Source organism: Diadema antillarum, unplaced genomic scaffold (assembly GCF_040938485.1).
Source record: "Diadema antillarum isolate AM-2024a unplaced genomic scaffold, OU_Dant_1.0 scf00000123, whole genome shotgun sequence".
NCBI lineage: Eukaryota > Metazoa > Echinodermata > Echinoidea > Diadematoida > Diadematidae > Diadema > Diadema antillarum.
Genome location: NW_027271012.1, coordinates 393,001 through 415,687, shown reverse-complemented (window position 1 = coordinate 415,687; position 22,687 = coordinate 393,001). Strand labels below are relative to the sequence as shown.

General features: G+C 37.6%; 1 protein-coding gene across 2 annotated transcripts in view; it reads left to right on the top strand.

Moving 5' to 3' along the window:
• Window positions 1-22,687, top strand: part of LOC139720217 (cAMP-responsive element modulator-like) — a 59,751-nt gene that overhangs the window by 15,342 nt on the left and 21,722 nt on the right. The window contains exons 2-4 of one of the 2 annotated variants that reach the window (XM_071631578.1): window positions 5,651-5,736; window positions 9,153-9,293; window positions 15,646-15,740. In XM_071631578.1, coding sequence (XP_071487679.1) covers window positions 5,683-5,736; window positions 9,153-9,293; window positions 15,646-15,740 — 290 coding nt within the window. In that variant the 5' untranslated portion in view covers window positions 5,651-5,682. The remainder of the gene's footprint in view (window positions 1-5,650; window positions 5,737-9,152; window positions 9,294-15,645; window positions 15,741-22,687) is intronic. The other variant, XM_071631579.1, reaches the window with a different exon arrangement.

Below are 22,687 nucleotides of genomic sequence, written 5' to 3'. Positions count from 1 at the left end.
GAACTGTAGATTGTTACATACCGACTGTTAAATACAGATCAAACTTCCAATAACTGCATCAGTGCAGTGTTAACATAGTACTGTACTGAGACATTTTTCTTTTTTTTTCCCCCTGTGTGTCAGGTAAATGTCCTTTCTTGAAGAAAAATGAAGATTTGATCACTACCCGTACTCAAATTTATGAAGTTTTCCGTCGAGATGTTTTCATTGCAACTGATTGACAAATTGCCCTACATCGACGTAAATAAGCGCTTAATTGATCAGTGTTTTAGTAGTAGCCATGATAAAGAAAATCATGGGCGTACATACTTGAGCAGGATTCGAACCCACGACCTCCTGATCACCGGACAGGCGTCATCTCCACTAGACCACCGAGCTTTCGCCCGACAGCAAGTGTTGGTTCTAATCCTTATAGCATGCAGCGGGTAGAGAGTATGTACGCCCATGATTTTTTATCATGGCTACTACTAAAACACTGATCAATTCAGTGCTTATTTACGTCGATGTAGGGCAATTTGTCAATCAGTTGCAATGAAAACATCTCGACGGAAAACTTTATAAATTTGAATAACAAAGCAGTACCCGCTGCATGCTATAAGGATTAGAACCAACACTTGCTGTCGGGCGAAAGCTCGGTGGTCTAGTGGAGATGACGCCTGTCCGGTGATCAGGAGGTCGTGGGTTCGAATCCTGCTCGAGTATGTACGCCCATGATTTTTTTTTTTTTATCATTGCTACTACTAAAACACTGATCAATTCAGTGCTTATTTACGTCGATGTAGGGCAATTTGTCAATCAGTTACCCTTACTCCATGAAAATAATGACTTGCAAGTGCTTGTCAAGCACCAATTCTACCTCGAGTATGATGCTATATAGAAGAGCAGCTTGAAATCATTAGCTTGTAAACAGCTCAAAAACAAATGAAAACGACTCAGGAAGAGGAGATAAATGTGTAAAAATGAGATTGATTGAATGAGCTTTCCTGAAATAAAATCTTTTAAGATTCAACAGATATGTATTTGATAAGTGTGACTTTCTAATATAGGCCCTACACACTGTACAAATTTGTTACATGCCTAATATGATAGCCATAATCTGAGAAAGAATTATTTTGATCATTTTGATTGATATGACCAACGTGTAGAGAGTGAATGTATACTGTAATGAGACAGGTTTTTTTTTCTTTTTATTCCTTTTTTTAGCAGAGACCATGACAAGAGACCATTCTTGTTTATGATCATAATTTTCCATACTTTTTGTTACATTTTGTGTTTTTATGGATTCTATTGAAGTTATTTCTTTCCTATCTTACATGTCACAAATTGTGAGTGATCGCCATTGAGACAGGAGGATTCGTTTGTCTCTCTCAAGTTCGAGAAAACTTGAACTTCTCGTTGCCTAGCATTGCCTTCCACTGGAATTGTCAGAAATCTAATATCAGGATAGCGGGTCTTGAAATTCAGTGGTACCTTCACGTTCTAGAAAGAGAACACACTGAAATTGTAGGTATACAGTTTAAAGAAAAAAAAAAGGATGAGGGAAAGAGAGAAAGAAATAGAAGACACAGCCACAAATAATTTTCCTGCTGGCATACGATTCCAGAGTAGAATCCCTGAAGTCAAACAGGGAAGATTAGAAGTGGCGATGGGATGCATTGTAATTGTGATGTTTATCACGTCACATGGACCGTGAACTAGAAACACCAACACCCTATGAACCCGGGAAAGTGGTATTCCACCGCACGTGGACTGACACCACGGCCGATCGGCACTGTTTTGACTCAGACGACGTGTCGTGCACGTGATATCTCTCTCCGGCGCACTCCACTCCCATCCCCGATCCCCCTTCATCCCGCTATAACCTGTTGTCATATTGACATCATCAGTGAGGGAGATGGAGTGTCGGGGAATTGGCATTTATGAGTGAAAGAGAGAGTGGGCTGGGAAAGGGAGAGGGAGATTGTGGATGGAGAAAGAGGGGGAGGGGGAGAGATGGATTGATAGATGGATGAAGACAGTGATGCAGTGATGACACGAGCCAGAGACTTTGATTACATTGCAGCACGTCAGCATCCAATGAGGTAGGCAGACTTTGGCTTTTTTGTGATTTGCAGTTCTGCATGTGGTATAGGGACTCGCTCTTGGGGGCTAGCTAGGTGAGCCGGTGGTCGTTCACTGCGTCCATCTCTTGCTCGGCTACATGTATCTTGACAGTGCAGTTAGGGGGTCATTTGCTGCACATCACTAAAAAATCTCATATTTTTGTCAGTTCTCATCATTTGTTACTATTTCAACGTCGTAAGCCATTTTGATTGAGTTGTAAATGCCGGATCATTGGTTCTAATCATCTACAATGATTGGTAGGCGTGTATTTAATTTCTGTTTTCTTTTCTCTGGAGTTCTGGCTTTACAGTGCTTTTTCTTTGTGTGTCTTTGTTGTGTGCACATATGTACAGATGTTTGTACATGCATTGTATGTGTGTGTGTGTGTGGTGTGTGTGTGTGTGATGTGTTGGCGTATAACACAAACTCCCACACACTAAAACTTGCTTGTACTGTATAGACCTATTTACTTGAGCAAATAATCCGTTGACTGAATTGCATTAATTAGTCATTGAATGCTCAAGAAAAATCCTTCTTCACTGTATTGGGTGAGTATAGATCATATATGTTTTGATGCTCCCTGAATATTTTTGAATTTACAGAATTGTGCTATGGAGTTTTGATGTAGTAATGTAAAAGAACATTTTAAAGAAAAAAAGTTGCTGTCTTTTTCAACACAAAATACTTGTATGTAAAAGTGAATTTGTCCATTTTTCAAACAACAGTTTACAAGATTCTTATGTGAATGAAATGTGTGCTGAGCTATGTCAAAATGATATTGTGATGTCCATTTTAAGAGGTCTGGGCATAACATTGTACATGTTGTACTAATTTGTGAAGGGATTTAATTAAGAGTACAGGTAAGTATAGAAGCTATGGCGATGGTCTTTTACACATGTGTGTATGCTGATTGTCACTTTAGGATTTTACATGTAAGGATGTGAAACAGAAGGGCATTTCCACAGTAAAAGGGCACATTCCCCCCCCCCCCCCCCCCCCGCATATAATACCAAATTAGAACACTTTATGAGTGATCATTTTGCCCCCAAATTGCTTCATAGAAGCAATCTACTGAAATGAAAAAAAAAAATGGGAGTAATTACACTGGACAGACATCTGATGCATTAACATATGGAGGTCAAATAATGAATGCTCATTGAAACTTTGTTTTTCAATTGAATGGCCTAATATTGATTAGAAAAGATAATAACAGTTCTAAAATTCTATTGGACATTGTGTTTTCTACCATGTCGTAGTGTGTAACGTACAGCTGTACGTAACGTGGACAGTCAAAACTGATTGCATTTCTGTCTGTCCATGTTACAGTACAAATACGTACTGTACCTTATACACTAATTACACAATTTTAGGCAAAGTTACCTCTCAAAACGTGTTATAAAAGATTGTATTGTATTGTATGGGGGGGGGGGGGGGTAATTGCTTATTGGAAACAGAAGATAAAGCAACATCCCTGAAATGTACCCTTTTACTGTGGAAATGCCCAGATCTTATTATGCATTATTCAAAACCACGTTGTATGGAGGATGGGGAGCTCACAAAATACAAAAGTTAATCGATTGAAAATAAGGATATGAGTTCATATTTGCTTGTTTGGAATCTGTGAAGTTTCTTGAAGGGTACGGTTAGATTTTGGTGAAAAATATAAAAGTGTGTATGAGTTGGCGCTGGCTTTTGGCAAATTTTTTGGCTGAGCTGCTTAGCACAATATTGAGGTCTCATGATTTATTCTGAACTGGAAATTTAGGAGTTTCAGACAACCCTTTATCAGTGATTCTTAGGACAGGTGTTACATAATTTTGTAATTTCACATTGATCAGAATTTCCTGTGGTCTAGGGGGCATTTACACACTGTACAAGGGTGTAGTAATCAATTTGATCATCAACCCACCTTTGTGCCCCAGCCATGCCCATATGTTGTTTAATTTTGTTGCTCCAGTATACATGTATCATGAAATATGATTGAATAATTAATTGATTCAATCTATCTGAAAAAGTAAGATATTTGTTTAAACTTAAAGGGATCGTATAGTTTTGGTTGAGACCTAATTTCAGGTTTCTAACATTTTTTGGTGAGATAATGGGAAACCTATTATGAAATATGAAAGAGCATGTAATTCTATGAGGAATTCAACGTTTATTTGATGAAAATTGGTTTTGAAATGGCTGAGATATCCAAAAATGAGCGATTCTAATAAAGTGTGGGACCCACACTTTATTACGATCACTTTGTTTTACTTTGTTTTTGGATGATTCAGTCATTCCAAACCCAATTTTCATCAAATAAACTTTGAATTCCTCTTAAAATGGTATGCTCTGTACTATATCATAAGTGTTTTCTTTGTATCTCGCAAAAAGTTAAAAGCCCAATTCTCATCTCCACCAATACTGTACCATCCCTTTAACATCAAGGTCTGAAATACATGTTATTGAAACTTGTCAAAATTGTTCAGATCAAGACTTCCAAGAAGTAAAATAAGGCATCAGTCCTCTGACTTTAAAAAGGTTTTTGAGATAGTAATACAAAGTACATAATTTGTATGCACAGTTTGATAATAACATTTAGAGCTGTTGGCACACATTTGTGCTCTTGCAAATTTATGAATTTGCTTACAAAGTTGTACCGACCTTTTAAAACCTACATCTTCAGGGAGAGCTAGTCAGTTCTTCATCATATATATATAGAATTTTAAGGTTGGAAAGTTTCATTAAAGAATGAACTTGACGTTTCCTGCGTGAAACAGGGTGTGTTTGATAGAGTGTGGGCTTCAGCATCAAAATGAGCTTTATGTGAATTGCTCTTTGATGTATTCATTGTGTAGAAACCAGAAATTAAGTTCACTGTGCTTGTACTACATGGAGCAAAATGTTGACAAAGATTTTTTTTTGTTTTCATTGTGATGTGTAATATGTCATGAAAAATCTACTCATTCCACAAGCCACCAGTTACACATTAATTAATAAACAGTGGTTACAGAAATGCATTTAGCCTGTATCTTGCCTTTTTTTTTTTGCCACAAAAGGGAAGAAAAAATAAATTGAAGGATAATCCGTTTTAACAAGCTATCCATAATTTTGAGCATTAATAATAGACAAAGAAATTTGGTATGGATTTATCAACATTTTGCAAATTTTGTGTAATCTTAGCAGTGAGCAGTCAGCTCTGTAAAAGAGTTGAAAACTTTCCCAGACCCCTTCTATTGTCTTTAACAAGGTTGGATATCTGTGAGTATAGGAAACTCCTTCCTTTGGCGAGAGATGTAGCACTGATCTATTTGTAGAAGGCACTTTTACATCAACCTGAAAACCAAAACAACATCACGAGCACCAGCCAAATAAGTTGTTGTGGAGCGCGGGTAAGGTGGCAGTGATTTGAAGAAAAAGAAAATCATTGTTACTATTTCCTTCTTTTTTTTCTCTCTCTCTCTGAGGGGGTAATTCTTTGGGCGTGACCGTCATTCACAAGCGAGTATTTCACATTGAAATTTCATTCTTTGTGTATGTGTCTTGTCTGCCTACCCCCTTCCAGGTATATCCCCCGACAGCAGCTTGGCGTCTAACATGGACGGAGTGGAGGAAGGCAAGGTAGCCGCACAGGAAGAGAATGGTGCTCAGGTAAGAGGGAGAGATCCGCTCCAGCGGGGACGGGAAGTGGGGAATGAGGAGGAATGGAGAGGGAAACCAGATTTGGATTGGGTTGAGGAGAGATAATAAAAGGTTTAGGATGAATCCACTGACACCCCCCTCTCCCACTCCACCCCTACCCCCAAACAAAACAATTTCAGGAGGTTCAAAGTGTCATTTTGTGGAGTTAACAGGAGATGCTAGATTAATGTGTCTTGAAGCACCTAGAATTACGACAACTAGAGTCAAAATTCGTTCCCATTGGGGGCTGTGTGGAGGATATCATCTGTATTTGCATGCTGTCTGGTCTTGTCCTGTCTGGAGAAAATATTCATGGTTGTCTGCCTATATTGGGCAGTTGATAACTTATTTTTAGTCTATGCCTAACCCCTTGAATAACTTAAAATGTATACATACACTCTTTCAGATATGGGATTTAAACTTTGCTATTTCTCATTTCTTTCATGTGTGTGTGGGATAAAACCAGTCACAGGTGGCACATCTCTACCAAATTAAAAAGAAGACATATGCACACAATGTCACTTTGTGAACATATGGATGCACTTCAATGCAATATCTTAAGCAGTATTAGAAATTAAACAATAACTAGTCAAGTGTTAACAGAGCAGTACTTAGTGCTATTTGGAATTTATGAACATACTATAAAAGCTGTTGATTTGGGGCTCTGTGACGGCAGAGAGTAGTATTCAACACTTACTGTTAATGTACTGAAATAATAAAACATTTGAATGGCTCATATGAAATTTCATGGAAAAATAAACTTCACAAAAAAACTTTGTAAAAGTAGGTTGTAGGTGGACTTACATCGCAAACCCAAATATTTGTCAAAATTTCTGTGTAGTACTGTGTCTGCGTTTCTCCCCATTCAAAGTAAGATACTGCTGTGTATCTGTGTTTTCACTCTTCAACTCCCCTTTTCTGGCTGTGTTTACATACGTGTGCCCACGATGCGGTTTACACTTAAAGTTGTTTTCTACCCGTGCACTTGTCTGTCTGTGTGTACCACCTACATTGATATAGCCTCGCTGTATTCAACAATGAGTTGAATCTGATCAATGACTCCATTCAAATATTTTATCTGCTTTCATCGAGGAGTTGTTTTCTCTGTACAATCCCATTTCAGTATCATATTTCATCTATGTATCTGTTATGTCCGCAGTCCATGTTCTGTTTTGATTACCTCTTCCCTAGTACTGTGCCTACAAACCAGTTGTTTTCAGTGGAAGAGTGAACCTGTTTATGTTTTTGAAGTGGTACATTCTAGATTTGCATGGACTAATAGAAGAGATTATTTCAAAACAGCTCTCTGATATTATTTTACTGTTAACAACATCGACAATCGATAACTGACCAGTAATCAACAAAGAAGCATGTTGCTTGGGACCTTAATGAATCTTAATGTTGTATTCGACCAACATGATATCATCTCCCTTTTTGCTTACGTTGACAACTACATTGGATAACATGTTTGTTTGCGGAAAGATGTTATTCAACATACAATACACAGTGAAGGGTTCATACAAATGCACACTCTGCAAAGATGAGCACACAGTGTGGTTCTAGGAAAGACACTTGTCCCAACGTTCATGCTGTATTGAAATGGCTGCCGTCTAATGTTTCCTTCTTGTTGCCATTTAGATCTAAGCATACAAACGTGTATATTCACAATGACCAACCAACAAAAACAAGTGTGATGCTCAATATTCAGATAAACAGGGCATAGCATAAATGCAATTGTGCACATGTTGTCAGTTTTCAGGCAGCCACATACACGTATGCAGTGGTCGAAATGAAGAGAAGAAAACAGTCACAATAAATTTTAAATACACTTCAAGCAGAGAAGGGTGAACTAAACCAGAATGGACTTGCCAGTGAAAGGGGATTTGCATAGCACACTGCTCTATCTCTTTAAAAGGTAGTCACATGATATGACATTGATAATGGAGTCAAAAGGACAATTTCATAGTTAAAAGTAAAATTGAAATTTAAGAATGTCACTGCATTCTGTGCAATGTCATTGAAGTTCAGCTTGAATATTATATACTTTGTGTTGATATAAATCAAATACATTCTTTAATGATTAGCACTTTTTAGACTAAAACCTTAGAGGGTTTGTATGAAAACTATAATCTGTGCATCTTCCCAAAAGGTTCTTAAATTCTTTAATCATTTGAATAATAATGGAAAATGTTTGGAAACTCTGAATGCGCGCTGTACAAATTACCGTACGTTAGAAAATGGGAATATGAGTGACAGTAAGAAAAATATTACGGAATAACAAGGCAGACTGTTTGCAAGATTATCTAAATCTGGAAGTGAAGAAATGGAGAGAAAAATCTTGCTTATTTACCATGTACTGATTGACTTTGCATCTTTAGTAAAAATGTGTGTCCTGTTGTGTGGAAATTTGATGATATATAAAATGAAAAATGTCATGCTGAAATACTGTACTTTCAGTTGCATACATTACTGTGCTTCTTGTGTTTGTAATGAATTGTTGAACATGATGGTATACATTATTATGTGCATGGTACGGTTGATGTGTGGTATCATTCCTTTTCTAACCTCCTAACAACTTTATTTACATTTATGTATGCTTCTTGTGTATACTTCTTTGATATCATATGCATCTACTAATTATTGCTAACATCCATCTCATTATGCTACACTAATACTCTGTACCCGTTCTCACCTTTTGTTTCCTTATAATCACAAATCTACTCTATGATTATGGTTGTGTGCAGTGCGGTGCATGTTCCTAACCCTACATTTTGGTGATTGACAAAACCAAACGTGCCATGCTTAGGTGGGACCCCTTAACTTATAGCTGTTATGCCAGCATCAACTTCATCAACACCTGGCAACCTCAAGCTATTGTACCACAACTGAGGCAACTTCAGCAACAGATCTAATCAAGAAACACGCCCTGCACAGCTGTAAATTTGGCATCAGAGCATAGTAAGGGAAGCGGGGATGCATCGAGACTATGATAGTGGATACAGGATAGCGTATCATGCAGATAAGTGCTTTAGCAGTCAGTCCCTTCTTGGGTGTGCAGAAATAGCTCATTCACTTCAAATTCTTGCTCGAGTGTGGAAGATGATTTTAAATGAAATGCATCAAACAGATGATATTGCACTGCCATTGTCAGTAATAGAAAGGGGGGGGGGGTGATGGTGGTGTCAAACCATTACACTGATATCTAGTAAATCATCTTACAAAACGGTGGGAAAAACTTTGGAGGAAACCTGCGAAGTGGGAGGAGGAAACGTTTGACATGACCCCATCTAGGAAGGTCGATGCTCTCCCTCAGCCAGACGCTGCAGAGTTTTGAGATCCATCCAAAATTCTGTTTGGTTTCACTCTTTGTTCCCCCTTCCCAACAGGTGAACGCCTCGTCACCTGTGCCGGTTACCGTGGTGATGGCGGCGTCGACGCCTCTCAGTCAGGCGGTGCCTGTCCAGTCTGTCATTCAAACAAACCACCAGCAGTCTGTCATTCAACCCACACCCATAGTCCAAGTTCAGGTTGGGACTGATTAAAGATAGAAAATGCCATGCAAACTATCATGCCTTTGAGCTCATTGTCATTGCGTGGGATAATTTGCCAATAGTAGATGTCACTGCAAAAGTCAGAAAAGAAAAAACCAAAACAAAAAGCAACTGCAACAAAACATGGCTAACAAAAGCTTCAGATAGAAAGGGATTTTTGTCTTTTTTGTGGAAAATTATTGTCGCTGTTCCAGTTTTAGGGAAGCCTGTACTGTGAAGTGTGATGTACATTGCACATGTAGGTGCTTCAGTTAGTCTCGTCCCCAGCCTTGAACGATGCTTCATATTGCTAAAAAGAGCTACACGTGCTGATTGCCCATACGTACCACCTTCATAGCAAGTGCTTACATCTTTATTTTTTTTTTCACACCTTGCAAGCGAGAATGGGTATGATTAGTGGATGTAGAATGTAGACTATAGCTGCTTAGTTTGCAATGATACCCGCCAACCAACCCCCCCTTTCCCATCTTTCCCCAGCCCCCCCCCCCCCATCAAATGTGTGTGATGTACTGTAGCTGCTGTGAATTGGACAGTAGACTTGTGTAGACCCGTGCACTCCCACGATATGGCAGTCCTGCTTGCATGCTGTTGCTTTGAGCAAGGAATATTACCGTGGGTAGGCGCTTTGAATCACCTAATAATGTGGTTCCATAGGTTGTAGTTTGAACCACGCACAAAGCATAATATCACCAGATAGTCGTACTGAAAGATGTGCTCTATTGTAGAACTGTCAGTGTTCATTTTCTTTACAAGCAAGAGTATGCGTATTAGTATTTTTTAAACAAGCAGAACGACCTCCCCAAAGAAAAACAGGAGAAAAACTAAAACAAAACAGAAAGATAAAATAATTGAAATGGATTTAGACCAAATATTTGATTATCTAGTAGCTAACACATATCTTTTCTGTCAAAACTGCAAATATTTCATGTTTGGAATTTATGATTATGTATTTTGTATATATGATAATAATACAAAATACTACTACTACTACTAATAATAATAATAATAATAATAACAACAGCAAGAATATTATAATAATGATAATAATAATAATTTTGTAATTCCCAGTGTTTGTATGCAGTCAGAAAATAATGAAGTGGGCATTCATTTCTAACATAAAACTAGCCATTCTTACTTGTACGTGATCTTTAGTTTTTGTACAATTGGGCTTTTGCTTTTAAATTTGTCCTTAGCCCAAACTTACCTGTATACACTGCAAGAACCACAGTAGTTTTCCGGTCATTGTAAACTCCTGCAGTGGATCTAGTGACTATTCTGTTGGTCTTGGCATTGTATAATAGAAAAAAAGACACATTTTTTTTTTTTTTTTGGGGGGGGGGGTGATAACCATGTTTATTACATCAGTGCTTTTGAACAATCCAAACCTGCTTCACATGATATGAAAATAGCTACATGAAGGGATCAGTGCACACACATTTAATGTGAAGACACTATGCTACAGACGCTTTTATCTGCTCCAGTACTTTTGCTTAAAATTCAAGTACTAAAGGGAGTAATTGTTGGACTCTTTGCTTTTTGAAAACATAATCTCATTTATATTATTCCCTCTTTTATAATTTGTATTAGAAGAAACTTAACAGTGTGTAATTGCAGTTATTGAGTGACTGAGTTTGAGAGGGTCGTTAACCTGCTCTACCTTGTATCTGGAGAACCTGGGTTGTGAATTGAAGGCACTTAAATAGGAACATTGCAAGTCTTACGCATGCATTTGTGTGCAATAGGCTGGGAGAGTTGGATTTTCCTCTTACACTTAATAGGATTATGAAATACTGTTACTGAACTGAGTCTAATGCAGTAAAAGGGTCGGTGGCCTGCAACCCACACATCTTGGATGTCACTGTGCGACACTGATGTAACATTTCTGGGAGGGTAATGCCACTCTTTAACATGGTGCATATGTACATTGTATGTAGAGTACAATGTAGGTGGCTGGTAAACTGTGCTGGTGTAATACTGTATATGCCTAATATTTCGGGAGGTTTTCATTTTCACGAATTTTGCGAGTCAGGTGCTTTTCGCGAAATTAAAGACACGCGAAAATAATGACTCTGATTCCGATATGAATGTGACGCATGTGTATCACACATTTCTCAGTTCAGTGCAGTACTCCAAGATGGCGAATTCAACCACTTGCGAAATCATCGGGAAGTCCCTGTTCACGAAAATTTAGACTCGCTAAATATAATATACAGTAGCTGTACCTGCCACAAGTTTGCATCAGTTTTCAATTTTCCCTCCTGGATAATATATCCTGTAAATAGTCATCTCAGCATATTCATGGCTGATAGCTCAAACCACAAAGGATGAAGGTGATAGTATAGTTGTACTTCTGATTAATCACCCAAATGAGTAGGGGGTATAAGTCACTTTTGATGAGGCGTCTCTTCCCCCCACTTGCTTTTTCGCCTCCCCAACTGTGAATCAGAGTTTTGGCTGGTGTTACGGTCAGTGTTTCGGATTACATATCATGTCTGGGACACTCAAGATGTGGAAAAAATGTGCAATTTTACACACACACATACAAATGTGCTACTGTATGTGTGTACTTATACAACATTCATGTCGACAGCTGAGAAGCAGAAGGGTGCTATCACATTTTTAGATTTGAGCGTAAACTTAAACGAAACAATAAATTTTTGTGAAGTAAAAAGTTTGCATATAAAAATCAAAAGTAGATTTATAGGCATTGTTTCGAATATCGGGTAAAATAGTGCCCTAGAAAATAACGTAAATTGACATAATAATGTGTTGTAGAGGAGAGCAAGCTCTACAACATGATATCAATAACTCAGTACTCCCCCAACTTGCGATAATGCCCTTATTGTTCTCAACTGACGATATATTCACACACATACATACAGTGCACTTCCCTTTAATTTATATACATTATTGTAGTGAACATGGTTTGATGAAATTGCATTGCTACATGTAGTACAAGTCCCAAAATGAAAATCAATAATATTTTGTGTACTGTATTTTCTAAAGAAATTTTGATAGAGCAAAAGAAAACTGCTGGTCCCAAGAACTACATTATAATGGTAGTTTCCTGTACATACACACATGCACACACATACACACTCACATACAGCCAGGACTGGTGTGTACACGTATGTGGTGTCAGCATGCTTGGTTCATATCTCCAGTAGATAAGACAGCACTGAGTAGAAATGTATAGCTGCAATGTGTAATGCACAGTGATGTCTAGAATGGATAAAACTCTTGGTTTTAGTCAAAGACATAATCACTGTACAAATGCCCACATGTGTTTATGCCTTAGTGATCAAGGCTTACATAATACATGTCAAAGCATATTGGGTATCCAGGAAAAAAACAACCAACAACCCTGAATAATAGTGCCACGTTGTTAAGAGGGACCTACAATAAGTTGATATCTTCACCTGTTATATTTGTCTACTTTCAATGTATTTGCAGAAGGGTAATTGTTGTTGTTTTTTTTGGCACTTTATTTACATGTATATACTGGGATAGGAAAGGTAGATAACTGTGTAAAATGGACTCTTCAAAGAACAGTACCATTTTACAAGTATGAAATGAAGACATTACGCAAATTAAGTATTACAGTTGAAACGTCTTTTATAGCTAATAGACAAATGTTTCAGTCCCGCTTGTAAGCTTGAAATCCATGCTGTGTAAAATTATGTAATTTCAGAGAGCAAATGTTTGTGCTGCATAGCCTTTTATTTGCTACTTGTTGAAGCTATGTAACCTGCACTTGCCCAGACAGATGTCGCACGCTGCATTCCTGGCACTTCTCTCAACAGAAGTGTGTGATAGAGTGGTGTGTGAAACTTATCACTCTACATTGTATTATCTGTACTGCGTATCAAGCTACTATTTAATAGGTGAGTCTTGTTTGGATAGTGGATATTCTGTAAGCGTTATGCTTTAATACAAGTACTTCATGTTCAGTACCGGTACCATAGAGTTTCTGTCATGTTTGTTCTGCATGGTAGGAAAATGCAGCCTTCTTCGGACATTTAGTAAGCCTGAAATGTTTTATGTGATGCCTAACTTTGCGAATTGTGATAAAAATGCTTACCTACAGGTGTGCAACATGTGTCTTTTGAGAGCTTAGGGGTTCATTCTGTGTTGAAGCCATGCAAGTAGTTTGGCAGTTTAGCTTGGTAGTATTTTTATCAGCTACATGTACCATGTATGTAAAGTATCCAAGGAAGTTGACAAGCTTTGAGAATAACAGGCACAGTACTCACATGTTTTCCACAAAACAAATGCTTCGAAAACAGCAGCCATATTGAGCAGAGAGGTCCATTGTAGCCATAGTTTAGTAGGTCTTTATCAAAAGTCTTAGTACTCTCAAAACAACCCTTTTATACTGTGAGCATACGCTTCTTGTACACATGTAGGTAGTTGGTATTCTAGGACATTCAGTCTGTTGAAATATGATGATTAACATCTTTAATGAGTCCTGTTCATCTTTATATACGAAGAAGGTGCAGTTGTATAAGCAACATTAAAGAATACAGGGGCATTCAGCCAAGTTTTATTTGTAATTGATACACACTTTTCATATTTTCTTTTTTTTTAAGCTGAAGTTTAGTACAATTCAACATGATATTAAGTAAGAATGTAGAGTGAATTATTAGAAGGAGATAGACCCTGTGACTTTGAAATTGAAGATTTATTAGGGAAAAAATCCACATTTTCCAGAATGTGAATACATGTGCTTTGACTGAAAAAGTTATTTCTGTCTTCAGATTTGTTTCGACAGTTATTAGCTTTGAACTCACAGTATGGGCTACATGTACATGACACTTTCCATCTATCGGTGTACTTGTCAGATTATATGAAGTAAGCATGCATGATTACAATTCTAGGAAAAGATGGATTAGATGAATAAATTCCTATTTTAAGTACAATTTGTTAGTACACATACCAAATTGAAAATTCAGATTAAGGAAGTATATTTTTCTAATTTTACTTGTAACAGTTGTCTGTTAAGATTGACTGTAGCAATGATTAAATTCAAATATTAAACTTTTTTTCAAGCATGGTTAGCAAAAAGAAAAAATCCTGAAAGGAAGGTCATTAAATTAAAGGACATTTGCAAAGACAAGCCTTGTACCCTGATCCATTTTATTGTCCTCTTAGTCTAGTCTTTGTGAAGGACACACATACACTACCCTACAGAGTTCTGGTTCAAGAAGGACAGCTCTGGGTGACTGTCTGATGTGCAATGCGGATGACTGCTCACGCATCTTTGACTTGATATTTGGACATTACTTTGTCAATGTGATAAGGCTTGTGTGTTTTATAGAACATGCCTGTGATGTTCCACTAAACTTTTTGTTTTCTAGATGTGCTGCATGAAGTCATACTGTATCCCATACTCTGCAGGAATGCCATGGACTGTGACTTGCATAAAAGCTGTTTTCTTTAATTATCTAAAGATTTGTGCTCCATTTTGCTTCATACTTATGTATACATTTGTGTGTGTGTTTTTTTTTTTCATGTTCATGTTCATGTGTTTCTTGTGTCTTGGTGGACATAGCTAACCTAGAAATTTACAGGGGCGGATCCAGGAATTCCGTAAAGGGGAGGCACCTTTGCAAAATAAGAGGAAAGGTGCGCGCACCCCACCCCTTTTTTTTTTTGGTTATTTCTTTTGTTTTTACCAAAAATAAAGAGGGGGCGCACGCCAAGTGAGCCCCCCTCTGGATCCGCCACTGATATAGAATGAATGTGCAGTATTTGATATAAATATGTGTTTGCTCTACAGAGAGCTTTTACAGTGTCTGCATGAGGAATTACATGTACACTTCTTTGATACTAGTAGCACTGATTACCAATGCAGACTTTTACTCATGGTTCCTACATGTTTTGACTGACCAAATAAAAACGATTAGGAATGCTGAAAGACTTACAGTATGTCACAGTATCTGTCAGTTGCATTGACTAAACCTTCTGTATATGATGTCAATGGCGTTCTAAGATGGCAGTCCTGAATAGGTTAAACTGTATTTTATCGTCTTCTCTACATTGATCCCTGCTTTTCTCCATCTGTTTCTATACCTACCCTGTCTCTTTCTCTCACCCTCTTTGTGTCATCCTTTCTCGCTTTCTTTCTCTCTCTCTCACTCACCTCTCACCCTGTCTCTCCTTTCTTCTCCCTCTCTCTCTCTTCCTTCTCCTCCCCCTCCCCTTCTCTTACTCTCGTCCTCTCCACCCCCTCCCCTTCTCGTGCTCTCTCTCCCCCTCTTCCCCCTCCCCTTCTCTTTCTCTCCCACCCTGTCACTGTCTCCCTCTCCCTCTCCATCTCGCTGTGCAGGTTGGTAGTAACGTGGATGAGGAGGGCATCTCCATTGATGGGGAGATCGAGCGGAGGAAGAGGCAGGAGATTCTCTCGCGGAGACCCTCCTACAGGTAAGGCATGTTGTCACATTCCTGTTGCACTGTCTCCCACTGGCAACACACTTCTTCCTTTCCTCTATTCTATAGATCTCTTTCTTTTCATGTTTTGCTCTCTTAAATCTCATTACAGTGTTCTTGCTTTTCACTTTTCTTCTTGTCACGATGACGGAACATGAAATTTGTTTATGATTTGAAAGAAATTAAGAGTCTAACAACTTCTTGCACAATAAAAGCCAGCTGAGTGCTTTTATTGATACGGATATTGACAGTGTATGCATACTAAAGGTATCAGTTCTCTACATGTGTTTCATACACGGACTTCCATGCAATCTGTCAAACTACAATGTACAACTATGTAGATTGTTTGTGTTTGCTTTTATTTATTTTAAATCATGACATCATTACAAGATAATAATAATTAAAAAATCTAAAACCACCTGTTAACCCAACTGTTTCAATTCCAGTGTAATGAATGGATGGTGTGAGTTTGGCTGTAAATCTTTGCTCTGTGTAAATGTACATTTTGCATGTCAAAGCCCACCTATACATGTGGATTGGATAAAACATACTTCTATGTGACTACAAAGTACAAGTACTTGTACATAGATAGGACCTGTGTCACCTGCAAATTTAAATGTTGAGTACACCGCAGTAGTTGATCTCAGGTTGCCCTGTATTTGGACTTTAGAGGGCGCTTGTGGCAATGCCCACCGAATTGGATGAGCCAGTTTCACAACAGAGTGGAATGTATTTAATCTCTTTAAACATATTCAAGATTGTGAATATTTTTTCAGGGAAGTTGCAAGTCTGGTCATATGCATGAGATGCACAAATTATTCAATAGTACACAGACCAATAAAATGTCTACTAGTATTTGGCCACTGTTTACTGCATGTCATTGAATAGGATGATTTTGAAATGGGTAATGATATGCACAGACTGCATGATGTACCGTTCTTGTGGTAATTGTTATCCTACTGCAGCAAAAAACAAAAAAGAAATAAGAAATTGTCCCTCAGAATGAACCAAGTTTGAAATGACAAAATGTGTCACGTGCAGTTGAAATGTTGCATAGCTCTGACTTACGGTGGAAATATATAGTCTGTAGAACATGTCATTCACTTTTAAAAATCCTTTTCATCTCCACATCTTTCCTTCAACTATTTTAAGGTCACATTCAAGTTTTTAAGCAGTCTTGGAAAAAGAAAAGTTCCATCACCAGCGATACTTTCTATGAAGTGAAACAAAATATGGTCATGATCAAGACTTAAACAGCCATAGATTCTTTGTGAATGCCCTCTCTTTTTACAAATATTAGTTTTTTAAGGAAGCCCATACATAAACTTCTAAATATTACATTACAGAGACAATCAGTCTTACCAACTTTTAAAGGGACTGTACAGTACTGGTTGAGGTGAGGTTTCAGCTTGTAACATTTTGCAGGATATTTAAAAACCACTCTATGAAATGTTAAAGAGCATACAATTCTAAGGGGATTCAAAAGTTTATTTGATGAAAATTGGTTTTGAAATGACTGAGATACATCTAAAAACAAGGTAAGACAAAGAGATCCTTATGAAAGTCATGGCCTGTCAATTTTATTAGGATCGCTTTTTTGGATATTTCAGCCATTTCAAGGCCAATTTTCATCAAACAAACATTTGATCCTTCTTGAAATTACATGCTCTTTCATATTTCATGAGAGGTTTCTCATTATCTCACCAATAAATATTATAAACTTGAATCCTCACCTCAACCAGTACTGTACAGTCCCTTTAAATGTTACACTTGATTGATAGAATGGTTCGATATAGTGACATAGTGCAATGTATAATTACCAGGAGGACAAGCTTTTAGTAAGCCTTGAATTAGCAAGCTATGAGTGTATGCTCTGTGCTTAGGGAATGTTTTACTTGTTCTTTATTTGATATGTGCATAAATTTGAATACTCTTTTTTAAAAATACACACATGATACACACACACACTTTCCTTATTGCTTAGTCTATCACAGATTCAGTAGCTCTCAATCTGCATCTGTAGGCTGTCGAGGGAAGAAGAAAAAGAAGATGAAAAAAATGGAACACTGCCATGGGAGAAAATCTTTATCTGTGTTTTTTTTTTCTTTATTTGTTTGATAGCTGCCTTTTCTCCATTGTGGGTATCTAATGGCTAGGAGTATGGTACCCTTGTGATAGGATGAATAAAAGCACGGAAAGCTCACATTCTATTCAGGGGCTGGTGTACTGTATGCTCGTTGTGTACACTGTAGGTTCTCAGGGTGCATGATTGTTCATAAATGTCAGTGATTTCAGGAGAACATGAAAAGAGAGCAGAGAGAAGTGGTCTCTTCTCCAGATGGCATAGGATTGTGATCCAATATTAAGAAATTTTATAATTTCAGTTGCTGTATGGAAAAATTATAGATTACCGTACACACTCTGCTGTATTCTAGCTTAGCTGGTGGTCTGTACGTGTTGAAACACACACAATCTGAATCGTATGAATGTTCCCTTGTGATAGCAGCCTGTATTTGACTCCAAATCTGGATGGTTTGAGAGCAGACTACCGTATGTTGGTAAGACATGGCATCTCAAGTTCTTTCCTCTGTGTGCCATACAGTTTGAAGCCTTTCTACATCTATACGTGTAGGCCTACTTAATATATTTTATAAATATATTGCATTTGAAAAATTATCTAGGTTTTTTCTCACAGGCTACACTGTACTACAACAGTGTTCTGCTTCCGTAGGAATGTGTTTGCTTTCCAAAAGTGTGAAAAAAAAAATCAGAAGTGTTTTAGAGCTTCGAGAGCTTGCCACATGATGCATGATAACGGAGTAATCCACAGCAGAGTGTGTAAGCATGTCTGTTGCCATCACCTTTATTGAAATAGTGCATCTCAGTCTTTAATGATGGAGATCTGTCTTTATGATAATTTAATAGTGTTTTAGCAATTGTTCTTGTTGCTGTACTTCTGCCTCTCTTTTTCCTTTTTTTCCAGTCATGGAAAAGTCAGGGAATTTGATTAAAAATGCCTCAAATCAGGGAAAGGTCAGGGAACTTTGATTGGCCCAAAAATTGAAAGTACGTGTACATGTAGTCAGTCTGACTGTTACATTTTGTTGCATATTTTTATATATCAAAACAACATAGATGGGAAGGGAGGCCATTACATGCCTGCACAGGGTTGTGTACTGCAAATAGTCTACTGCAACTACATAGAAAACATGTGGAACTGGAAATGAGTTGAAATAATTATCATAAAATTTTGAGGCTTCAGGGAAAAATCAAGGAAAAATCAGGGAATTTTGTTTTCTTGAAATGCTGGGAACCCCCAATAAATCTTCTTGTTTGTTTCATTTGTCTTTGTCTTATTGTTTTTTATTATTATTAGTACTTAGTAATAGTCATTGTAGAAGCATTAGTTATTTTTAAAAGATGAGGTAAGATATTGATTCATGCCAGAATTGCTTTCAAGTGGTCCTTAAAGGAATAGTTGAGTGTGTGGATAAATGCATTATGCTTGTTCAGATATATTTGAAAATTCAGAGTAATCACATGACTTTTCATATACACGTGTACAGTTAGTGTACAGTGTACTGTATACGTAGATGTGATTTAAACAGACTGTATACCACACTACTAGTTTTGATGGAATTTGTTGGGGCATACTCTTGTGATTTTTTAGTTTTGATTTGATGTTTGCCAGCTTTCACAACACAACTTGACATTAAATTGATTTGAATGGAAGGATCATTGATAAGCATAAATAGTACAAATTTGTTTTAGTTGAAGTAAAACTTTCATTTAAAAAAAAGGAAGAAAGGTGGATATTAGCTGGGATTTCTGGAGAATGAGGGTTTTGTGCTTATTCTCGAGCTATTATGTTTGTGTAATTAAATGGTGTGCATTATAAGCATAGATGTCAAGTTCCAAAATTTTTTATGAGTGAGATTTTCATGACTCAGCATCTCGGTGCGCGCTCATGTGCATGAACGAGAGAGCGAAGCGACTGAACGAGGGGAGGGTGTGGGAGGGGGGTGTCCGCCCTCCCACTGTAGGGAGCTTTTTCAATTTTTAGCTCTTAATGGTGCAAGCTGGGGCGTACTTTAATGACTATTTTTTACTTATTTCGAAAGACAAAAGGGAAATATGCCTTCGATTGCAACTCTCACTTTAATCCTTTAAGCTATGCTCCCAATGCGTGAGAAAAATGGGTGTCATGCGTGAGATCGTGAGACAGACCCTAAATGCTTGAGTCTCACTCACAATGCGTGAGACTTGGTAGCTCTGCATAAGTTACAGATCATATGTGACCGTGCACCACAAAACAAAGAAGAAGTCGCACCCCTTGATTTTAAATGAGGACTCAAAAAAGGTGAAATGGTTCAACTCAGTCAATCCTGAGTTTTTCATATTTTCTGAAAGAGCTTTCCTTTTTCTACATTATTCTTCAGTTTGGTATCATAACATGAATTGGAAAGTGTGTTTTTAGCAGTTTTTCTCCAACCCTTTTTGGGCGAAGAGCAGAATGATCAGGTTTGTCGTAGAGGCCACATTTCATGTCTTGAATTCCTCTGCACACTCTTCACTTTCAAATCTAATAACTTTTGAAAGGATGATGCTACTGCTTTGAAAGTTAAATTATTCATGGACAGAATGTGCTAATAGAACATGCTCAATTTTAGCTTAATCTGATAATCCCTTCTTGTTGTTTCTCTGGTGGTTTACATGCTGTGTTTTGTCCCTTTCATGGCACAGCTAGCACGGCTTGGTAAAGATTAAGCGCTTGAATAGACACTGTACTTCAGAGCCTCTTTTCTCAGTTCACACTTTTCCAGAGTGTTTGTTTTCTTTCCAGTATTAAGGTAGGTTAGGGGAGTCCATTTGGATTGAGTTAAAATACATTGTTTTAAAGCTTAGAGTCTGATCTTTCAGAATCTGCCCTTAACTGAAAATCCATGTCTAGGGACTTTTTGTTGGTTTTGTGGTGCAAAATGGGATGAAACCTCAAGGAGAGAGAGAGAAAAAAGAAGTACATGTGTAGTATATCAATTATCACAATTTGTTGTTCGTGCATGGACATAGTACATGGAAGAAAAGAATAGAAGAGCAAGTCAAATGGAATTTGGCAAGGTTTACATGACAGAATAAAGCTTGATCACCCCCAAAAAATTTATCTCATCTTTGTGAGCATACACTGGGCAATACATGAGGAGTCATTGACCCTCAATCAATGGAAGATTCGCTCCGAAGATGAACCTGCTTGATTATCAGCTCAAGATCAAACGAGCGCAGGGTGGGAATTCGGGAAAATTTGGTGGGAAAGTTATTAGTGAACTATTTGAGCGTGAGCTATCCGGTGAGCCATGCACAGTGTATGGACCTTGACTGAATCCGTTTTAGGTTACCTGGTGGTGTGAGTCAAAAGAATCAAAGCTCACCGGAGGAAATTCTTCAGGGAAATGGTGGATCTGAAATGTGATAACCCGCTAATCTATGTACATATTATCAAGAACCACCTATAGATAGCCACCTGTTGAAATCTGATGTGCATACACTGAGGGTTGTCATTTGTGTTTCAAAATTATGGATGTACGATTGTTTTGTTCTCCATGTTAAGAGTAGATTACAGTGCACTCCTGTTTTGATGAACGCAGTCATTACAAAATTCTGGTGACAATGGAGTAAGAATGCAGGCCGCAACATATCCACTCTAATACGATGTATTTTTATTACCTCCACCAAGGGAGGAGGTTATGTTTTCGTTAATGTTTGTTTGTTTGTCCGTGTGCAAAATAACTCAAAAAGTAGTCAACAGATTCTGATGAAACTTACAGGAAATGTTGAGAATGATACAAGTAACAAATGATTAAATTTTGGTAGTGATCCGAGAATTTTTTGGGAATTTATGAAGGATTTTTTATATTTTGACAGGTACAGTTGTAGGGTCAATGAACTTGGGAGTTCAAGCTTCACATTTTTGAGGTTTTCAAACGTGCACTAAAGTGCGTGCTCTAGTTTCTGCTACAGACGTTGTAGGGTGAGGCGTGCCGCGCAGCTGAAGGTTTATGACGTAACAAAGGCTTCTATATTGAGAAATCGGGTGATTTTTCAGCATGTATACCTATGGGTGGAAATCGCTGATCTCTATGGAAGAGCCCAGAGCTTTTCTCCAGTGGTGGAGAGGAGAAAAATCTCTTTGGGAAGAGCAAGATCATCGGTGGAAAGTAGCTGCTTGGCGGAGGTCTGCGCTCTCAGAGTGCTTTTCTAGTTGTTTATCTGTTCGGTTATATTTATAACAAAATTTTGATCTTTTAGAATGAAAGAAAACTGCGAATCTTGAGGACTTTGTTGTAACAGGAGTCCACTGTTTGTGTTCTTAAAGGACAAGTTCACCTTCATAAACATAAGGATTGAGAAAATGTAGCAATATTAGCAGAACACATCATTGAAAGTTTGAGGAAAATCGGACAACTCGTTCAAAAGTTATGAATTTTTGAAGTTTTTGTGCAGTAACCGCTGGATGAGAAGACTACTGCAGTGTACGATGTCACATGTGTACAACATTATAAGGAAAATATAGAGAGAATTTCACAAAATTTCATCTTTTGAAAAAAGTACACATTCCCTTGACTCGTTACCGACATATGTCATGGGTAATATTATTCCCCCTACCTTTAGAAAGAGGCAAGTCAAATGCTCTTTTATTATGCGAAAAAATTGAAAATGTGTTGAATTTTATTTACATTTTCTTTATACTGTTGTACTCATATGACATCACAAGCTGTAGTAGTCTCCTCTTCCAGCAGTTCCAACACAAAAATTTTAAAAATTCATAACTTTTGCATCGATTGTCCAATTTTCCTCAAACTTTCACTGATGTGTTCTACTTATTGCTGCATTTTCTCAATCCTTATGTTTATGAAGGTGAACTTGTCCTTTAAATATAATAATCT